The sequence below is a fragment of the Zeus faber genome (genome assembly GCF_960531495.2).
Source record: "Zeus faber genome assembly, chromosome: 4".
Classification (NCBI taxonomy): Eukaryota; Metazoa; Chordata; class Actinopteri; order Zeiformes; family Zeidae; genus Zeus; species Zeus faber.
The window spans coordinates 8,343,801-8,362,783 of NC_137191.1; the positions used below are offsets into that span (position 1 = coordinate 8,343,801).

The 18,983-nt window shown below is 43.1% G+C and overlaps 1 protein-coding gene across 1 annotated transcript in view; it reads left to right on the top strand.

The window, feature by feature from the left end:
• Positions 1–18,983, top strand: part of LOC307229259 (potassium voltage-gated channel subfamily KQT member 5-like) — a gene marked incomplete at both ends in the record, with an annotated part of 102,130 nt that overhangs the window by 62,399 nt on the left and 20,748 nt on the right. Inside the window, 2 exons of the mRNA XM_079999212.1 lie at positions 12,787–12,877; positions 15,985–16,111. Of these exons, the coding sequence (XP_079855338.1) occupies positions 12,787–12,877; positions 15,985–16,111 (218 nt within the window). The remainder of the gene's footprint in view (positions 1–12,786; positions 12,878–15,984; positions 16,112–18,983) is intronic.

Here is an 18,983-nt window from a genome sequence, read left to right on the forward strand (position 1 = left end):
ACTGTTTTTGAGGGATGCCCGACGACATTTTCTCATCTCCTTCATTCAAGAACGAGACATCTGATGTGTCAGTTAACCAAAACCAGCTGAATATTTTGGGTCAAAGCTGTTGGGTTTTTCAACAATATCAGTTCCGTATGTGGATCGATTTGGATGGAATTTAAACCACAAGATCCTTGTGACATAGCGGTTTAAACAACACCTAAACCGGGTTCGTAGCTTATGCCGAAGTATGTCTTCCAGATAGTTTTAGCCGGGTTGGACATATTTCGGCGTCAGATGTACTGGCTCGTCTGTGTTAAAATCGCTCAAAATTTGATCGGATTTTCAGGATATATCACAAGATATATTATTGGTGTATGTGTATAAAGTATAAATTGTTATAGTGTAGCCAATGTTTTATGTTGTAATGTAGTATGTTGCATAAACCTGGTAATACAACATATATACTTACACTGTAATTTTTTTTTAACATAATATAAATAATTTTATTCTTGATTTATTTCACCATTCTTATGGAAAGCACAGACACACACAATGATGTAAGGATAAGAAACAATTACACCACACGTAACTCTCTGCCTGCCGACATTCTGCTTGCGTGATAAAAGCCTATTGATTGATGGGCTGATTTATATCTTTCTTTCTCATGAAATATTCCTGGTGCTTTTGCGGAGCCTTCGCAGATTTTCAGCACCGGCACTGTATTTTTCTTTGACCTACAGATATCAGAGTCCCATTAATGCTTCAACATGTCAGTCCTCTGCATATTTTTATGTTATCTCAGCAGTGGAAGATACCCCTGGAGACTTCATCCCATCCGTGTAGATCATCATCACGTCATGTGTTGCACACTGGCTTTCAATTAAATTACATTTTGGATGATAACCTACCAGGTCTATTCTACAGCAGCACTAGGTGCAGCATGTCAGGGACTGCCCTGTCTGCATGCCTGGGGCTCTATCTTCAGCAGATAAATATTAAACCAGATAAATAATGTATTGACTGTGTGTGGGGGTTGTATATATAACACAAGGTTATATCATAACACTGAAGCAGGGTAGTGTCTCGCCTAAACATGTGTTGAAATTTGAGGATCACTTTCACTTTTCTTCCACTTGCTCACCCTTTCTTTCTTATCCGCTCTCCAGTCATGCACGGCCTTTACTTTACTTTTCCAATCGACAGCATCGCTGCCTCACCTCCCACTTACTTGTTCCACAGCCTTCAGGCGTCGCCGGCATTGCTCCAGGCGTCCTGCCGCCCCGAGGTGCGGTCGTAGACCCGCACTTTCATTTCAAAAACAAAAATCACGCGTCGATATAGGCCCCGGGCGATTTATCAGTTTAGTATCGATATTGTGATATGAGGCTGGATAGCAGTATTGTGATGTAGTTAAATGTTGTCTTCCAGGCTGCATTAAAAAAAGTAATAAGTAAAGTAATGCAATTTTCTGAACCTCATAGACCGTTCTAGCTGTTCTAATCAATGCCTCTATCTGCCAGGCCATAATATCCACATTACTGATGATTGTTTCTCAAATAGTCCCTGTGTGTTCATATCTTGTGGAAACACCATCTATGTCAAGACATTTGTCTGTGATATTCGATTTTGTCAACATCGCCCAGCCCTTACGGTTGATGCCTTTACTTAAATTAATCTGCACGCGGTGGTAGTAATGTTTGACGGTCATACTAACGGCTTTAACCTAGACTTTCGATATTTCTACGCGTCAAGGCCATAAACAAAACATATCTCCGTCTGGGATTAATAAAAAGCGCTTGGTGCAGCGCCGTGGCCGCCTTAATATCCTCAGCCGTGAGCCCCTATCCTTCATTATCAACCCAAATTTAGACTGCATGGAGATGGATGACAGCCGCCAGCGCATCGACCATCCTACTCCGCCGCTGATGAATGGGGTCCGGGCTATTTTGAGGTCACAGCGGGGTTTGCCTGAGCCAATATAACGGAATGAATTCCCCGTTCGGCGGTTCCCACTCTTTAGAGTAGAAGTAAAAAAATCATCTGTGTGGCAGCACCCCCAAGGGCCGGCGAGTTTATCAGCGAGAACGCTTTGGATTTGTTTAAGCTTCTATAAAGTTTGAGACTGAGGGCCAATTCGTCTTGATGACGGCCGCCGTCCCAGCACTGAGGGTTCCTGCCCAAACTCGATAGCACTTCAAGTGTGTGCGAGTTTGTGGCTCGGAACGAATCAACCGCGTTTTTTTGCGCTGCCGTGGAAGATGTTTTCAAGCGGCGGCCCTCCGTGAACTTGATATACGGAAACATGTGTAGGGAGACTACGACCCCAATCATCTCGTCATAGGCTGTTGATGAGACGATTTGAAGCCTCGGGTTTGGGTTTCCCGCTCGCCGCCGTGTTGTCAGGAAAATGGAACCGGAACTTCCTGGATCTGAGCATTAGGGAGGACGCAGCCAAGAGACCTGTCAATCAGGGCGACTGAGCCCCCAAATAAACCTCTCTTCACTCTTTATCGAAGAATACCTTTTCAAAACCACGTCCAAACCACCCGTTTGGAGACGTGAACGCAGCTATCGAGGCCAAAACGTCCAAAGAATTTGAGCTCGTATTTCTAGCGAGAAGTTTCTCCTCTTCCCGTCGATTTCTGCTCAGTCTCAGTGTTCTCAAACGGTACATTTAAAATGCAGCATCGCGGCCAAGAGCACACCACCGATCGATAGCGTAGATAGAATAACAAAATAAATACGATTCAAGTTTTAAGATACATTTTGAGTGTACAGTTGATTTCTTTTGATTTTATGTTATTTTACCTTTTGTGAAATCCACGAGACAAATCCATCTGATTTGTGATCCACCGACGCAGTGCATTAACTATGGATGTCATTTCATCGAACTCGAAAGCGAAGCGGTCAAAAACACACGAGCCGAGCCCTTCATTTGGAGCCAGCTCCGTTCCGCGCCTGCCTTTCATCACCGCAGACAATTAGAAGAACTTTGGGCCCGTCTCTGCCACGCCCTGAACTCGGAGGTGTCTGGCTGCCTCATTATCCTCCCGCCCTGTGCCATTAATACAGCTTTGCCTCTAGGGGGATGGAAGTAGGGCAGAGTCCGAAGGCTTGAGTATCGAACTTTTCCTGTTTGGGGAACGTAATAATATCGGTGATCGATGAGGACGGGTCAGTGAAAAATGGGACGCCACTGCACCAGGAACAACACAGGTAGGGGAGTCTGCGAGAGCGGGGAGTGGTCGCGGAGACCTAAAAAACGATCAATAACGCAAATGACACAAATCAATCCCCGACTGTGAATGCCCCAGCGCGACATACTTTTTCACATCGGCGATAATAGGAGCCGTGTTTGAGAAGGCATCAAATTAGAGTAGTGAAGACGAATGGTCCCTTCCGGCCGTTGTCCTTGGGGATAATTTGTATTGTATTGCCACATCCGTCAGAACGGAGAGGGCCGCCGGATTGAATGTCAGCCCTGGTAAAGGAAAAATAATACCCAATCAAAAATAGGGCATATTCACGGGAAGAGAAGTCCCTCGGAATGAGTTAGATCACCGGAAATCACCCGAGCTTGGTTTCCATCCCATCACCAACGACTGCATCCATCCCCCGGCTCACGAAGCAATGAACAACGCCAAAAACGTATGATCCGGTCGTATCTCAAGGCCTTAACGTCGCGCCGTCAAGACGGTCCTCCGGTTCCCTCGGCTGTAATTCACTGACTTGAAGTCTTTTTTTTTTTGCAACTGCCATTGCCAAGTCACCAGATGGAGCGCACGGTGCAGCGCTAGGAAGGGGGGAGGCCTGCGGCTCTGCGTCCCATTACCGTCGGCTCCCAAAATGTCAAAGACTTCTCCGCGGAGAAGACGTGGCTCCTCCGGCGGGGGCGTTAACCGCCGCGCCCGCACCTGCGCCCGCACCCGCGCCCGCGCCCACACCCGCGCCCGCATCTCCGTTATTGTGGAGCGGATCCGGCGAAAAGCGTGTACCCGGAACCCTCTCGCTTCGTCTCCGCGGCAAATGAGGGGGAGGGGTTGGTCGACAATGGGTGTGTATGTGTGTGTGTGGGGGTGGGGGGGACACTTTTGCCAGCGGCGCAGTGGAGCGTCGTAAACAGCGAGGAGCAGCCGAGTCAAAGAGCTGCTGGCTTGTAAAGCCAGCGTTGTAAATATCCCCAGTTACTTTCCATTCCTCGTCCTCCCGCAGCTCTGCCGACGCGCGTTTAATTAGCGGAGCCTTTTTAGATGTTTTCAGATGAAAGTGTGACTGATTGTAACGGGGGTGACGCAGCTGCGGGGACAACAGGTTTTTGTTTTTTTTTAATGGGCCCTTAATTCTGTTTTACATGTGCGTAACACTTTCGAAATTCGGTTTCATTTCACGCCGGACGAAACAGGCCGATAAGTTAGTCAGTGAGTCACCGGGAGCCCTAAACCTCGGGACATCTCATTTCAATTTCAGATTTTAATCATAGAATAGGTCGCCTGTTTCACTATGAATACCGGTGTTGCTCATCGCCTCCCATGCGGTGGTCGTTTTGAAGGAGAGAAGAATGTCTTGACGAAGAGATTCACTCTCAACGTGGCTGCCCTGCTTGAATAAAGGTCAAACAAGATAAGAGCGAAAAATGCAGATGTGGGCGCCCCTGTTATCATCTCCCTCCCAATAAGCGAAGTGTTGTTTTTTGTTGTTGTGTATCATACGCATGTCAGCTTACAGACATACATGTTTTATTGCTGGAGCTGGCGGCTGAGTAGGAAACATCATTACTGTACATGGTGATGCAGCGAGGCCATCTGCTTGTTCACTAATTATCTGTAGGTTAGGGGAGGGCGGTGCAGTGGGAACAGAGGTAAGATGAAGGGGTATTAACTTACGCAACACAGGCCATCTGGGTTTATCTTAAAAAAAATGAGGAGTGCTTAATCTAAATGAGAATTAAACAATGGGGACTGGGGAAACTGGGTAAAAAAAAAAAAAAAAGTGTGAGTGTCCTTAATTGCACTTCAGTTAGTTCCACGTATTCCAAAACTGTGATCAATTTCATGTGGTATTTCCAAAGCCGCGGCGTTTTGCTTTTCTTGCATATGTTGTGCATAGACCAGATTCATTTAAATTTAGACAACTTTTCCGTTCGCGAAGCTTTGCTGTTTTGTCTTTGCAAAGCAGCGCTTACGCAATGAATCTGAAGTTTTGGCAGAAGCACTCTGACCTTTCTATCTGAAAAAGAAAAACACTTCTTTCTGCGCCGGAGTGGCCAATTTTCACCTTGCATGGAAAATGTCAGATGAATACCACACATCATGGAGAGCCCGGCAGCAACGCTTTGCGGTAACTCTATTTGTAATTTAATATTCTGCTTGTTTTTGCCGCGAGGCCACTTTGCTGCAGTGTGAAAGTGCACGACAGGCTCATTAATCTCAAGGTGGAGGGACCTCAGAGATGCCGCGTTACCCCTAATCAGTTTAGCTCGGCATAAAATGCACAGAGGAGGGATTTACTTTCAGCCTGAGAGGGAGGGAGGGAGAGGAGGAAGATACAAAAAGAGACGCTGACGGGTAAATCTGCCTTTCTCTCGGCTGTTGGAGTGTATCTGGCAGCTGCGCGTGGCGTCGCGCCGCCTCGAAACTGTGACCACGCGACGGTCCCTCGGCGACCCTGCGGCCACGTCGAGTTCACCGTGCCCCGGAGGACTCGCTGCAGCACGTCCGCGATCCCACGCCTCCCCGGCGCCTCCACCAGCAACAGGAGGAATCCCACTCAGAAAGCATGCCGTTGACGCCTGTCAAACGGTTGCGCGGATTAAACGTTGTAGAGACTCGGTCGTAAGAGATGGCTGTCATATCAAATGGGTCTAGAGAGAAGCCAGGACGCAGTACTAATAGTAATAGTACAAATCAAATAATAATGCAAATACCATTTTTTTCTCTTCAATGTATGTTTTTATCTTCATCTGACTTCTCTTTCCAGTATTATTATTATTATTATTATTATTATTATTATTATTATTATTATTGTTATGTCTCCACCATATTGTACTCTTTTGACATTTACTTTTCTTTATTTAATATTGAAAAAGATTAATAAAAAAAATATATAATAATGAATAATATAACCTGTTTCCCGGGGAATCAATAAAGTGTAATTGAAAAATAACAGTAATAATGAATAAATGCTGCATTCAAACAGTAGCTACTGAGGTAATCTCGTGGGAGCCCAAAAAAAATAGAAACCAAATTAGAGGAAATGAAAGAAAGGAGACGGAGAGAGAAAAACAGGGGGAAAAAACAGGGCAGCTTGGCAGGAAGTGGAGTGTCTGTCATCTATCAATGAACACATCTGTTCCAAGCCTTTTAAGGACGTCAGGGTTTTTTTTTATGTCTTAAAAATAACTGATCTTTAATTCAATATGGCATCCGCCACAAATACTGTATGTATTGAAAGTCTCAACTGTAGTTATTGTTAATTTAATTTTCTATTTTATTGTGACATTCTTGATTATATTTTTTAATATATGCCATGCAAAGAAATGGGAATAGTGGGCACATGTCTCTTATTTTACTTGAAAAAATTAGCAGGACCCGTGTGTGTGTGTGTGTGTCTTTGTGTGTGTCTGTGTGTGTGTGTGTGTGTGCGTGCGTGCGTGCGTGCTTGCGTGTGTGTGTGTGTACACCAGTCCAATGCTTCAAATGCACACATGCAGCGACCGAAAACCCAGCATCTCTATTTCAAGAGCCTCAAGAGACACATTATATTCCCGCCGTTAGAGTGTGCGTGTGCGTGTGTGTATGTGTGTGTGTGTGTGTGTGTGTGTGTGTGTGTGTGTGTGTGTGTGCGTGCGTGCGTGCGTGCGTGTCCGTGCGCACATGTGTGTGCAAGTCCAGGATCTTTCCCCCTGCCACTGCTTGACGCAGCGCAGAGAGGATCGCTGGACCCGGCGTTCAAAGAGCCCAGGTGCATCATGGAAATTGTTCTGTCTTCTCCGCTCACGTCGAGGTGTCGTCTGTGGTTTACAACGCTCGCAGTCACTTTCCTGGCAGCACTCCGACCACGCACTGGCCGACATCTTCCTGAAGAGCTCTCTCATTCTATCACTCTTTGTCTCTACCTCCTTCTCTCTTTCTCTCTCTCTCTCTCTCTCTCTCTCTCTTTCTGGCAAAAGCAAACAGTGTGTTGGTGTGTATGTTCATGTGACTGGGTTTGTTATAATAACAGAGCGACATTTGGGGGTTTTTTGCCATCAAAGACATGAAGACGGTCTTGCATGACATATATTATTTACGCCCCCTCCATTCTTAAATTCCACACCACCTTTGAATATATGCTGATACTGGGAATGCCCGTCCGGGTGACTGGCGACCAGCGGGAGGAATGCTGAGAGAGGCACAATGCGTGATGGACTGATGGACTGATGGACTGACCATGGAAACATCATGGAATGCAGGAACCCGCAGGGGAGGTCGCCGGTCATGGGGTCGTGGCCTAACGGAAGGAGGCACGGAGGGGGTCGCCATGTTTGGCCACGGCTGCAAGGTCATCACCAAATAAAGTCTTCTAGAGCGTAATGTGTTCACGGGCGTACGGGTGGTGATGCATGGAAGTAAAGACATCTTGTGATGGTATCTGAAGCCTTCTGCACTCGGACAATATTTCTTTTCACACTCTTATAAGATAAAGCAGAGCAGAGCCATTTTACACCTTTAGGTGTAAAATGACTATTTCATACGCGGACCCCACTTGATAAGATGTTGTGTCCAGGACCCCAGTCGGAGATGATTTTTATTGTTAGATATGGTTTTGTCCAATCTTCCATAGGTGTCTTTACTAATGTTAGGGAGATGACAGTGAAACTATGATCAAAAAAGTCACTATTGTACATTCTCCGACGGTGCTTGTGAATGAAGTAATAGTGAAACGTTTAACGGTGAATTATTTTGCTGGGGACCCCCACCTCTTGAAAGACCCGTGGGAGTCTCGAGACCCGACGTTGGTCACCACTGCTTTAATGTACACCCATTGTACCCTTGGCCAGTGGTCCAAATTTGGCCTTTACAGGGTACTGCCGGTGTAACAAAGCTTTTGCACCCCTAAAGCTACAGGTGTGTGTTTCTCCACTCTTGTGCTATTTTTATCATCAAGAAAGCTCTGTGCTAAACCAAATTCCTTCCATGGGCACAATGGGCGCATTTTGTTCTTGACCATAAAAACCGGCAACAGACAGACAGACAGACAGACAGGCAAACTGACTAACAGACAGAGTATTTTTTTTTATAAACTCTCCCAGGTATTTTCATTGCATTTAAGGCTTCACTTTAAAATCCTTGTCTCCCCGTAAAGTGGCTGGGGATAATACCGAGCTGACATTAATGTGACACATGTTTCCCTTAGTCCTTCCTCCACTTCAGCTTTATAGGAGAAGCAGGGTGAAAAAGCCCAGTTAGTCCACGTTTAAAATGTCTGCGACCCAGTAAACGGTATATGAGAAGGCTGCTGTCGGCCAAAGCATCTGGCAGATCTGGCCCTGGCTGACCCCGCCTTGAACTCTGACCGCGGTCCCGGTTTCCAGTGGCAGGGTCCCCTGCAGACGGAGTCTAAATAGCCGCTCAGAATGCAGAGGGTGAAGGGAGAGCCGCTGATTGACACAACTATCAACTGTTGCTGCCGTATCTAAATGTCTATATTTACCGCTCGGAAAGCGCAAGTGACCGAGAGACTTTCGCATCACGTTTGGTCCCACCAAAAGGCGCAGGGAGGTTTTGCCAATCACAAGGTTCAGGACCATGGACAGCGAGGACAGGGACGTTGTATGATTAGCAGAGAAAGCGGTTTGATATCAAAGCGTATCTGGCGGTCGGCAGGTTTTATTCACTCCGCTTGCAGGCAGAACATTTTTCCTGTCGAAGGCGGTGGCCGTTGTCTCTAATGGCCTGCACTGATTTACCGAAATGCATTTCCAATAACATCTTCAGGCCATGTTCCTCATCGCTTTTACAATCCAAATCAGCCTCTTGGTGAAATAATTGCGCGCTAATCCTTGACCTCTATGGTGCCATTGGCTGTGTGGACACACGGTAAGCGAAATATGAGGAGTGGGCCGTCACCAAAAACAGATTCAAGGTCCTGCCTTCCAGGTGCGTTCAACATCTCGGCAGATTACATAAATAAAGGAGAAACCAAAACACAGATGTGTTTTTCTCTCTGCAGATGATGACGAAAAACGTTGATAATACAGCACAATGTACCTTACGCTTTCCATTGTGTGGATATAATTTGTGTGATTGTTTGGCCTTGCTGCCATGTTTTCGAGCGAATCAACCCAATTATGCAAAATTAAGCGACACTTCATGCTTGCCGAATGTGTGTGTGTGTGTGTGTGTGTGTGTGTGTGTGTGTGTGTGTGTGTGTGTGTGTGTTTGAGTTGAAGAGTGGTGAGTATTTGAGGGGGCGGCAGTACATATGTGTTTGACACATTGCTGGAGCATATCTGTGTAGTTGGGGCCGTCCCTGTGTGTTTTTGTGACACTTCGGAAGGTGAAGAGGCATCCTGCAGTTGTGCAGTGAGTGTGTGCTCTGGATGCCCTGGATCCTATCAGTGCAGGACACACAGCAACAAAGACTACACTAGAACAAACTAGTTTGAAAATAATAATAATAATAATAATAATAATAATAATAATAATAATAATAATAATAACATAATAATAATTATTGTTATTATTATGTTATTATTATTATTATTATTATTATTATTATTATTATTATTAATTTTTTTATTATAATTATAATTATTATAATTATTAATATTAATATTATTATTATGATGATGATTATTATTATTATTATTATTATTATAACAATAAATATATCTGCAGACAGCAATGCATAGGGTTCAGGTTCATCACATTAGTCACATATTACAGTATTCCTACTTCCCATGGAACGCAGCATCAGTTCAAACATGGAAAACATGGGAACAAATATTCACAGATCCCATGGAACGCAGCATTACGTCCTACAAATGGGAGTTACAATTTTACGAGTTCCCAGGGAAAGCAGCATCGGCTCCGTCTCGTCTTGATTCAGTGCAGATCCTGTGCGAAGCAACCAATACGTACAAATGGATTCTAGACCGCAGCACACCACGCACCTCGCCCCACGTGAAAGCCCCCTGCAGAGCCACACCATGCACATACTGTATATAACAAGTTGGATGATGATGTCATCACTCCAGCTGGCTCCACCACCACAGCCCACCCAACTCCACCAACATTCGGCTATATGTTGGCAATGTTTTTTCACTAATTCCTGCTCCAAATATAAATCGATATTATCAAACTTGGACCACAAAATGTCTGAACTGCCACGAATCCGACGACGCTTCAGACATTTACGTGGCTTTGATGGTTGCTGTGCACCAGAAACTTTCTGCTGGAAAAATTCCAAGGTGAAAAATAAAAATAAAAATCAGAACAAAAGCAACCCTGTGGGCCTAGACCTGCGGGCTGTACCCTTAATAAAGCAAGATTGGGGAATTAATGATGCTGGACCTGGACCTCAATTCTCTTCTTCCGTTTTTTTGTGTTTTTTTATGAAATTAATGAAAACACAGAAGTGGCTTTGGATGGTGGAGTGTAATTTCAGTCTGACAACCTTGGGAGTTTGAGAGGCGTAGGTGTGTTAGTGACAAGGAGCTTGTTTTTCAGCTGACAGCGTCACAATGCCTGTCAGTGAATGTTTTACCCCTGTTAGTATCCCCATTGTTTACAGCATTGGAAGTGGCAACTGTGAAACAGCAACTTTTGATATCAAACACAGGTTTTCCTTTTTTTTTTAATTTTTTTTTTTTGTCGTTTTTCATTTAACCCGCTCATTTTAAAAGTCTCATTTGACTCCTCTGTTGTGGTATGGGCCCACAGGCTGAACTCAAATAATGACATAACCATCCTCTAAGCCATGGAAAATCCTGACCTCCATTTTGGCTCTCCAGAGGGTAGAGGGGGCTCAACTGGGGTCACGCCAGCAGAGCCCAGGGAAGGATATGGAACTGTGAGCCCCCCCCCCCCCTGCCCCCCACCCAGCCCCCCAGCCCACCAGACCCCCAGCCCCCCAGCCCACCCTGCCTCTTCACACAGGCGCCATTCAGAGGAAAGCTTCCCCACTGCCCTCCCCCGGCTGGTAGAGAGCCTCTTTTATCTCATTGGCACATCACGGATATTGGCATCAAGGGACCGATAGTAAGGTTTCTACATAGATGAGTCAGTAAGAAAGAAGACAATTAATTGCTACACAGCACAAAATTGTTAGTATTTAAAAAAGTAAGTCATTCATTTAAATATATACAGCATATATTGTTTTGAAATGATTTAGTCTTTAGAATTGATAAAGACTTGCACCAACTTAATGATCCAGCAGCTTATGCTTACTGTGACACTATTTGGTTAATGTTTCTTTGCAGTAAATACAGAAAATTACACTGGCTTGTCCAGATACAACACTCAACAGTTGTGATGTCAATGCCTTGCATTTACTTAGGAAGGTCTTAATAATTGAATTTAGTTAATTGTGGTTAATGTAGTTTGTTATGTGCGTGGGTTGGGCTTTTTTATTACTGCTCTTATTTTTAGTATGTTATATGACATTATTATTATTTGTAGTAGTAGTAGTAGTAGAAGTAGTAATAGTAGTAGTAGTAGCAGTATTTATATTTTTATTATTATTAATTATTTATGTATATATATAAAATGGTATTTATTTTTGTATATTATTTTATATAAAGCACATTGCATTGGAGTCTACAAATACAATTGGATGGATTAATTGATTGAGTGTTTGGGTCCAGTTTGGATCCCTACCCACCGGTTATTGTTGCAGCAATGGTTTGTAGAGTCTGGATGTGGAGCTGACAACAGGCTCGCACGCTCGACAAAACCTCTCGTTGGATGAAGGCTGAAATGAAGAGAAAAACACAGGCTGCGGAGCTCAGAGAAGAGATGTGGGATGATCAGATACAGATGTGCTCTAACCGTTTAATATGAAGGACCACCATAACTCTAAACCCAACGCTGAGGTTTCAGACAATGATGCGTTTTTTGGAAGGTGACTCGCTCAACTCATATTTCACATTTATGTGATGGAAAAAAAGAAAGCATGGTATGATTATGAAGATGGGTGTCTATGGCGGCTTCTTGGCTCAAGTGGGAAAGGTCAACGTGCGGAAACGCTCGGATGTGGTGTGTTTTCCTATAGCCGCAGCTTCACTGCGTGTTTCAACTAAATCATGTAGCACAAACAAGCACGAATAACATGATATCTCAGGAAATGGAATAATGACGGTTCAGACATATCGCAGAGAGGAAATTGGTTCTTTTTTTTTTTTTTTTTTTTGATTGAGCTGCCAGGTTGTTCTTCCACTGCTCTGCCTTCCACACCAAGACCGGGTCACAAAGTTGAATGCAATTCTCGGCATTTACTCGAGCTTCCTCGGGACGCCAGCATTGTGATGTTTTCCACTCAGATACAATGAACCAAAAAATAAATGAAAATACACATTGGGAACTTTTTGTGTAAATGTCTGTAATTGAGGAATACTGTATGGGGGACGGTGCCAGGATTGTTTCATTTTGGGAGATCCTGCTTCAGATAAAACAAAAAGCTGAGACGCTTTTGAAGATGTTCCGGGGTTGAGCTGGGAAAGAAAAACCACAGGAGGAGTCATGGCTGGTCTTACTTTACTGCTATACCCACTTCTTTTCTCTATGTTTATTTGTGGTTTCCTTTTGTTTTTCTTCTTTTTAGGTTTGTCCTGGTCTTCAGCTGCTTGGTCCTCTCCGTGTTCTCAACCATCCCAGCTCATCAGGACTTCTCCTCCTACTGTCTCCTCATCCTGGTGAGAGGCTGAGCATCCAAAGATGGACAGATAGATAGATAGATAGACAGATAGATAGACAGATAGATAGATAGATAGATAGATAGACAGATAGATAGACAGATAGATAGATAGATAGATAGATAGATAGATAGATAGATAGATAGATAGATAGATAGATAGATAGATAGATAGATAGATAGATAGATAGATAGATAGATAGATAGATAGATAGATAGATAGACAGGCAGACAGACAGACAGACAGACAGACGGATAGACGGATAGACGGATAGATTGATAGATAGACAGATAGACAGATAGACTGATAGATTGATAGATGGATAGATTGATAGATTGATAGATGGATGGATGAATCGATAGATGGATGGATGGACAGAGAAAAAAGAATACACATAACAATGTCCTGTTTTCATAAGGGAGGAAGAATGATACTTCAGAAAAACATATTTATATTTAAATAAAGCTGATCCGCGAGCAGTAGAAGGACCCACTGAGAACATGTTGAGAAGGCCCCTTGACTTGACACGCTAAGAACATACTGTATGATTATAACAAAGAACATACTGGTGAAATAAATAAATACAGTTGTGCAAGTATTTTGAACTGCTCCATATTTCCTTCGACTCAACATGTTAGGACAATGCATTCACTGCATACGGCCGTCCAGCGCAGTGCGACAGGCTAACTGAAAGATAATTGTGTTGTGTGATAATGCATGATGTGCATATTCATAATGACATGTATAATGATATGCATAATGATAAGCACAATGCATGTATACATTTTTCAACCCTCATGTATTGTTCATCCAAATAGTAAAAGATTTGCTGCGCCTGTGTAGGATGACTCACAGAGAAGAGAGAGAGATGGGTGTTCGAACGTGGCCATGGCGAAATGGATGAATCAAACCCCATTGCCTCGAAATGCAGTAAAAAAAAAAATCTCATTTTCTGTTCATATATTATGTGGCACCAGCACATGTATTTGTGTTCATATAAAAATCTGTCAATGGAGGTGTGTAAAAGCGAGGTGCACCCCATTCCAAGGTAACAGTCATAAATCCTAATGTTGTTCCTGAGCGATGCGACGTAATGAAGCACAACAACTTTACTTTGAGAGAACCCGTGTGTCCCCACAAATACTTTCCTGTCGCACTGCAGTGATTTGGTGCTGTAATACAATGCTTAAGCCACAGCAACAAATGAGGCTGGACCCTTATGAGGCAAAAAATCCTGTTCAGTTATTGAGACAGTTTGAACCAGTTCTGTTCTAAGCATAGTTTTACCAAAAACGTATTGGAATGAATAAGTTTGACTTGTGGCCTGTACGTATACACTGCCAGTATACAGTAGGTATACAGTAGGTATACACTGTAAGTATACAGTATGTATACACTGTCAATATACAGTAGGTATACACTCTAGGTACACAGTAGGTATACACTGTCGATATACAGTAGGTATACACTCTAGCTACACAGTAGGTATACACTGTCGATATACAGTATGTATACACTCTAGGTACACAGTATGTATACACTGTCGATATATAGTAGGTGTACACTGTAGGTACACAGTATGTTTACTCTGTCGGTATACAGTATGTATACATTGTTGATTTACAGAAGGTATACAATGTAGGTACACAGAATGTATACACTGAAGGTACACAGTATGTATACATTGTCGATATATAGTAGGTGTACACTGTAGGTACACAGTATGTATACACTGTCGATATATAGTAGGTGTACACTGTAGGTACACAGTATGTATACACTGTAGGTATACAGTATGTATACACTGTAAATAGACAGTATTTATACACTGTTGATATACAATAGGTATGCAATGTAAGTACACAGTATGTATACACTGTAGGTATACAGTATGTATACACTGTTGATATACAGTAGGTATACAATGTAGGTACACAGTATGTATACACTGTAGGTACACAGTATGTATACACTGTAGGTATACAGTATGTACACACTGTTAATATACAGTAGCTATACACTCTTGGTACACAGTATGTATACACTCTAGGTTCACAATATGTATACACTGTTGATATACAGTAGTTATACACTCTAGGTATACAGTATGTACACACTTTTAATATACAGTAGGTATACACTCTAGGTACACAGTATGTATACACTATAGGTTCACAGTATGTATACACTGTTGATATACAGTAGGTATACACTCTAGGTTCACAGTATGTATACACTGTTGATATACAGTAGCTATACACTCTAGGTACACAGTATGTATACACTATAGGTTCACAGTATGTATACACTGTTGATATACAGTATGTATACACTATAGGTTCACAGTATGTATACACTGTTGATATACAGGAGCTATACACTCTAGGTGTACAGTGAACACAGTTTAAAAGTTTAGAATAATTGTTTTTTTAACTGCTTATTTTGTATATCATTTTTTTTATATTGCACTTACGTGTAAGTATTACATGTAAGTGCATTGCATTTTTTTTTACCAAATGTTATGCTCAAGGCTTCTCCCTCACATTCACCACTCTCATCACGTGTGTGTGTGTGTGTGTGTGTGTGTGTGTGTGTGTGGTGCTATAATGTTCAGAGGTAACACAAGGCCTCGAAGACGGGAGGGTTTTGCTTTAAATGAGCGGCTCTCTGCACGGAGTGGGAATTCGAACACATAAAGAGACGATTCTCTTCAAGGGGAATTCTCTTTCTCAGAGAGAAGAACAGAGGAAATGCTGTTCCTGCTATTACCATCACTTAAAATAATCACAGTAAAGGGCTTTACAAGGAGTTTATGTGCCGTGCATATTGTCCATTAATGCGTTTATTTGGCTTTTAGTCTTAAGATCTTTTGATCCCACTAGCTTGTCATATTCTCTTCTAGCCTGTTATTTTGATGCATTAACAGACCACACATTTGCTTCTAATCTCACTGTTTATTTTATCCATAAAAAAAAAAATCACATATTAATATAAGAAATATTTCCAAACCGGTGAACAGACATTACTTCAATGAAAAGCCCAGCTCGATATGAATCCTTGACTGTGAAGAGAAGCTTTGGTTCTCATCCACACTGACCTTCCTGCAGGAGTTTGTGATGATCGTGGTGTTTGGTTTGGAGTACATCATGCGGATCTGGTCGTCCGGATGCTGCTGCCGATACCGAGGATGGCAGGGGCGCCTGCGCTTTGCCAGAAAACCATTCTGCGTGATCGGTAAGTTGTCTGTTTTAATGTCCCCACTTCACATTTTCCTACATTTGAAGACACTTTGTAATATTAATAATAATAATTATAATAATAATAATCTTTATTTCTATTGCACCTTTCATACACAATGTGTAACTCAAAGTGCTTTACATTCAAAGAAGGCCATCAGATAGTGACAATAAAAGCAAAGCAAAATACATTTACAAGGTAGCAATGAAATTATTAAAAGAATGAAATCAATTAAAAACAGGGTTAGAATAAGTGTTCCTCAGCAAATTATTTTCTCTGATTTTACCATCATATAACTTTTCTTACTTGCATTATATTTCTTCCTAATTTCTGTTTCTTTCCATTCAGAATCTCCTAGACACATAGACATCCACCGTGGCCTTCTCACACTGCTGGCCAAAATCTCTCCATTTTGAAAAAAGACTTACACAGAGCATTTACACAATGATCTTTATCCATGAGCCAATTGTCACACAGGCAACTTCAAAAGGAGCAAATAAACATTCACCATCCCCTTCTTACACTATTAAACCCCATCCTGTTTTTTTTCTCTTACCTCAATTTTTTTCAACTCTTCTTTTTATAGACTCTTAACTTTTTTAAACATTAAAATGATAAAAAAAAAAAAAAACCTATTCAAAAACAACTGCGTAGACTAATTGAAAAGTTGAAGACAGAGCAGAAAATATAAGTTTTGAGCATTCGCTTGACAGAACATACAGTCTGCCTCTTAAGCCCCTTTCACACATAGTTCCCGGTAAATTACTGGAATAACCTTCCCAGCACCGCTCGTGATTTTCACTATTCACACATGCAGCTTGTGGCAGTTTTCCCTACCACGCGCCACCCAAGTGGCGTGTTCAGGGACCTCCGGAACAGAGACACAGAAGACAGGCTTGTGGAAAACACACAAGTTTATTGTGGAGAGGGGGCTTGATAGAACAAGCCCCGGACCACTTTGACACAGGTCATGACGAGGGCTCCTCTCTCTTGGTGTGTGTGGGGATGGGGCTTTTACCCGTTGCTCGTTATACCAACCAACCAGCAACAGGTGTGCAGCCACTCTGATCCTGGGTCCCCAATTACCTAGACCCAGGTCAGGTGTGGCTGCTCAAACCCTTTTCACACATGCCATGATAATGCCAGGATAGATGAGGCAAGGGACAGTTCCATTCCTGTGTAGATGCGTGTTTCAGAGACCAGCGTTTCGGTTTCCACCTCCCTGTTTCCCCGCCCCTCCCGGACGGACTCGCTTCCACCCCCCGCTGACGGAGCGGGGACAGAGGCCACGTTCCCGGACAGGATAACGCTAACCCAATGTTATTTAATCAGTGTGATCATTTTCAACCCTTCCTACACTCTCTGCCCCCGGAGAAGGAGCGTTCTCCACCCGTTCTCCCTCTCCCTGTCCGCTTTCTTCTACAGCTCCTCGCTCTGGTGCAGCCGGCGGGCAAGGGAAGCGCTTGTGCCGAATGTCCCTGCACTCGAAGCACTTCACACTTCTTGAACTGACATACATCATGTAGTGCTCAGTCCCTAACTCTAAAAGACACGTTGAGGGTCTGAGTAGCATTTTTAACAAAGACTTGTCTCACTAGAGACTGGACATATTTCAGTTTATTGTCTTTGCAGCCGAGCGCCACGGTTCAGATTGGACTTTTCCTCATAATATATATTTTTTTCTTTCCGAAAACAAATAATTTTTGGAATATTTGTGTGAGGTAAATATTTGTTAAAACTATTTGTGCTTTGCCGGTATTCAATTTTCAGTATTTGGATTTGGCTTCACCCTTACATTATGTACTTGTCCTGGCAATTTTACCACTTCCATTCACAGCCGTACAGGCAATTTCCCGGAAATTGTACGAGAATGAGAGTGGCCCGCTCCTGAAACTAATGAAATGACGACAGTTTTTCACTTATTTATTTTCCAAATGTAGATCGATGCTGATCAAACTTGAAGACAAGACATCTGATTAGTCCCTGTTCTAATGAGACCTCAAGTGTGTCTCTGTGTACTGCCGTTGTCATGTTTCAGATACTTTTAGCCCGAAAAACGGCAAGATAAATAAAACCCAGCGCAATGGGAATTATTATTGTTATTGTTTCTTGTTTATTGTTTATTGTTGTTATTACTATTGTTGTTGTTCTCCACTCTCATTCTAGTATAATTTCCGGGAAAATTACTTCATTGCTAAATCCTCTGTTTGCTGGCGCTATTTGCTATGCATGGTGTGTGTGCCTGTGATGAGCTCGCCTGTATGTATGTGTGTGTGTGTGTGTGTGTGTGTGTGTGTGTGTGTGTGTGTGTGTGTGTGTGTGTGTGTGTGTGTGTCTGTCAGAACCGGGGCCACGGACACAGACCGCAGGCCCGGGGCAAGGTCACGCACCAACAAGACCGACACTCCGCCCGCCCCTTAGGCGAGCAGGCGTAGCCCACCACCTTCCCGCTCTCCCTACCGCAACCGGCCAGTCACCCCACCCGGCCACACCAACCTTTTTTTTTTTGAATTGCTATTTTCACTTCACCATTTTGGACTACCAACCGGTAGCAACACTGTGGCACGGCAATGAAAATAGCATGAGCAAACATAGAATTTTGCAATAAAACCAACTTGAGAAAAGGCTGAACTGCTGCAGGAATGAAACCTATCTACATATTACATGAGGGTGGTGACGATAATACAGTGGAAAAAAAACAGGCTAAACTATTCCTTCAAGAGAAAAGTACAATGCGGTCTCGCAGAGCAGCCTGTGATTACCACAATGTTTAGTCCAGGATATCTGTGTTCCCTCTGTGACAGCGGCAGACGGCACAGTGGTCACACAGCACGCCGCCTCTTTTAAAAACCTGTTAAAGTGCGGGGGA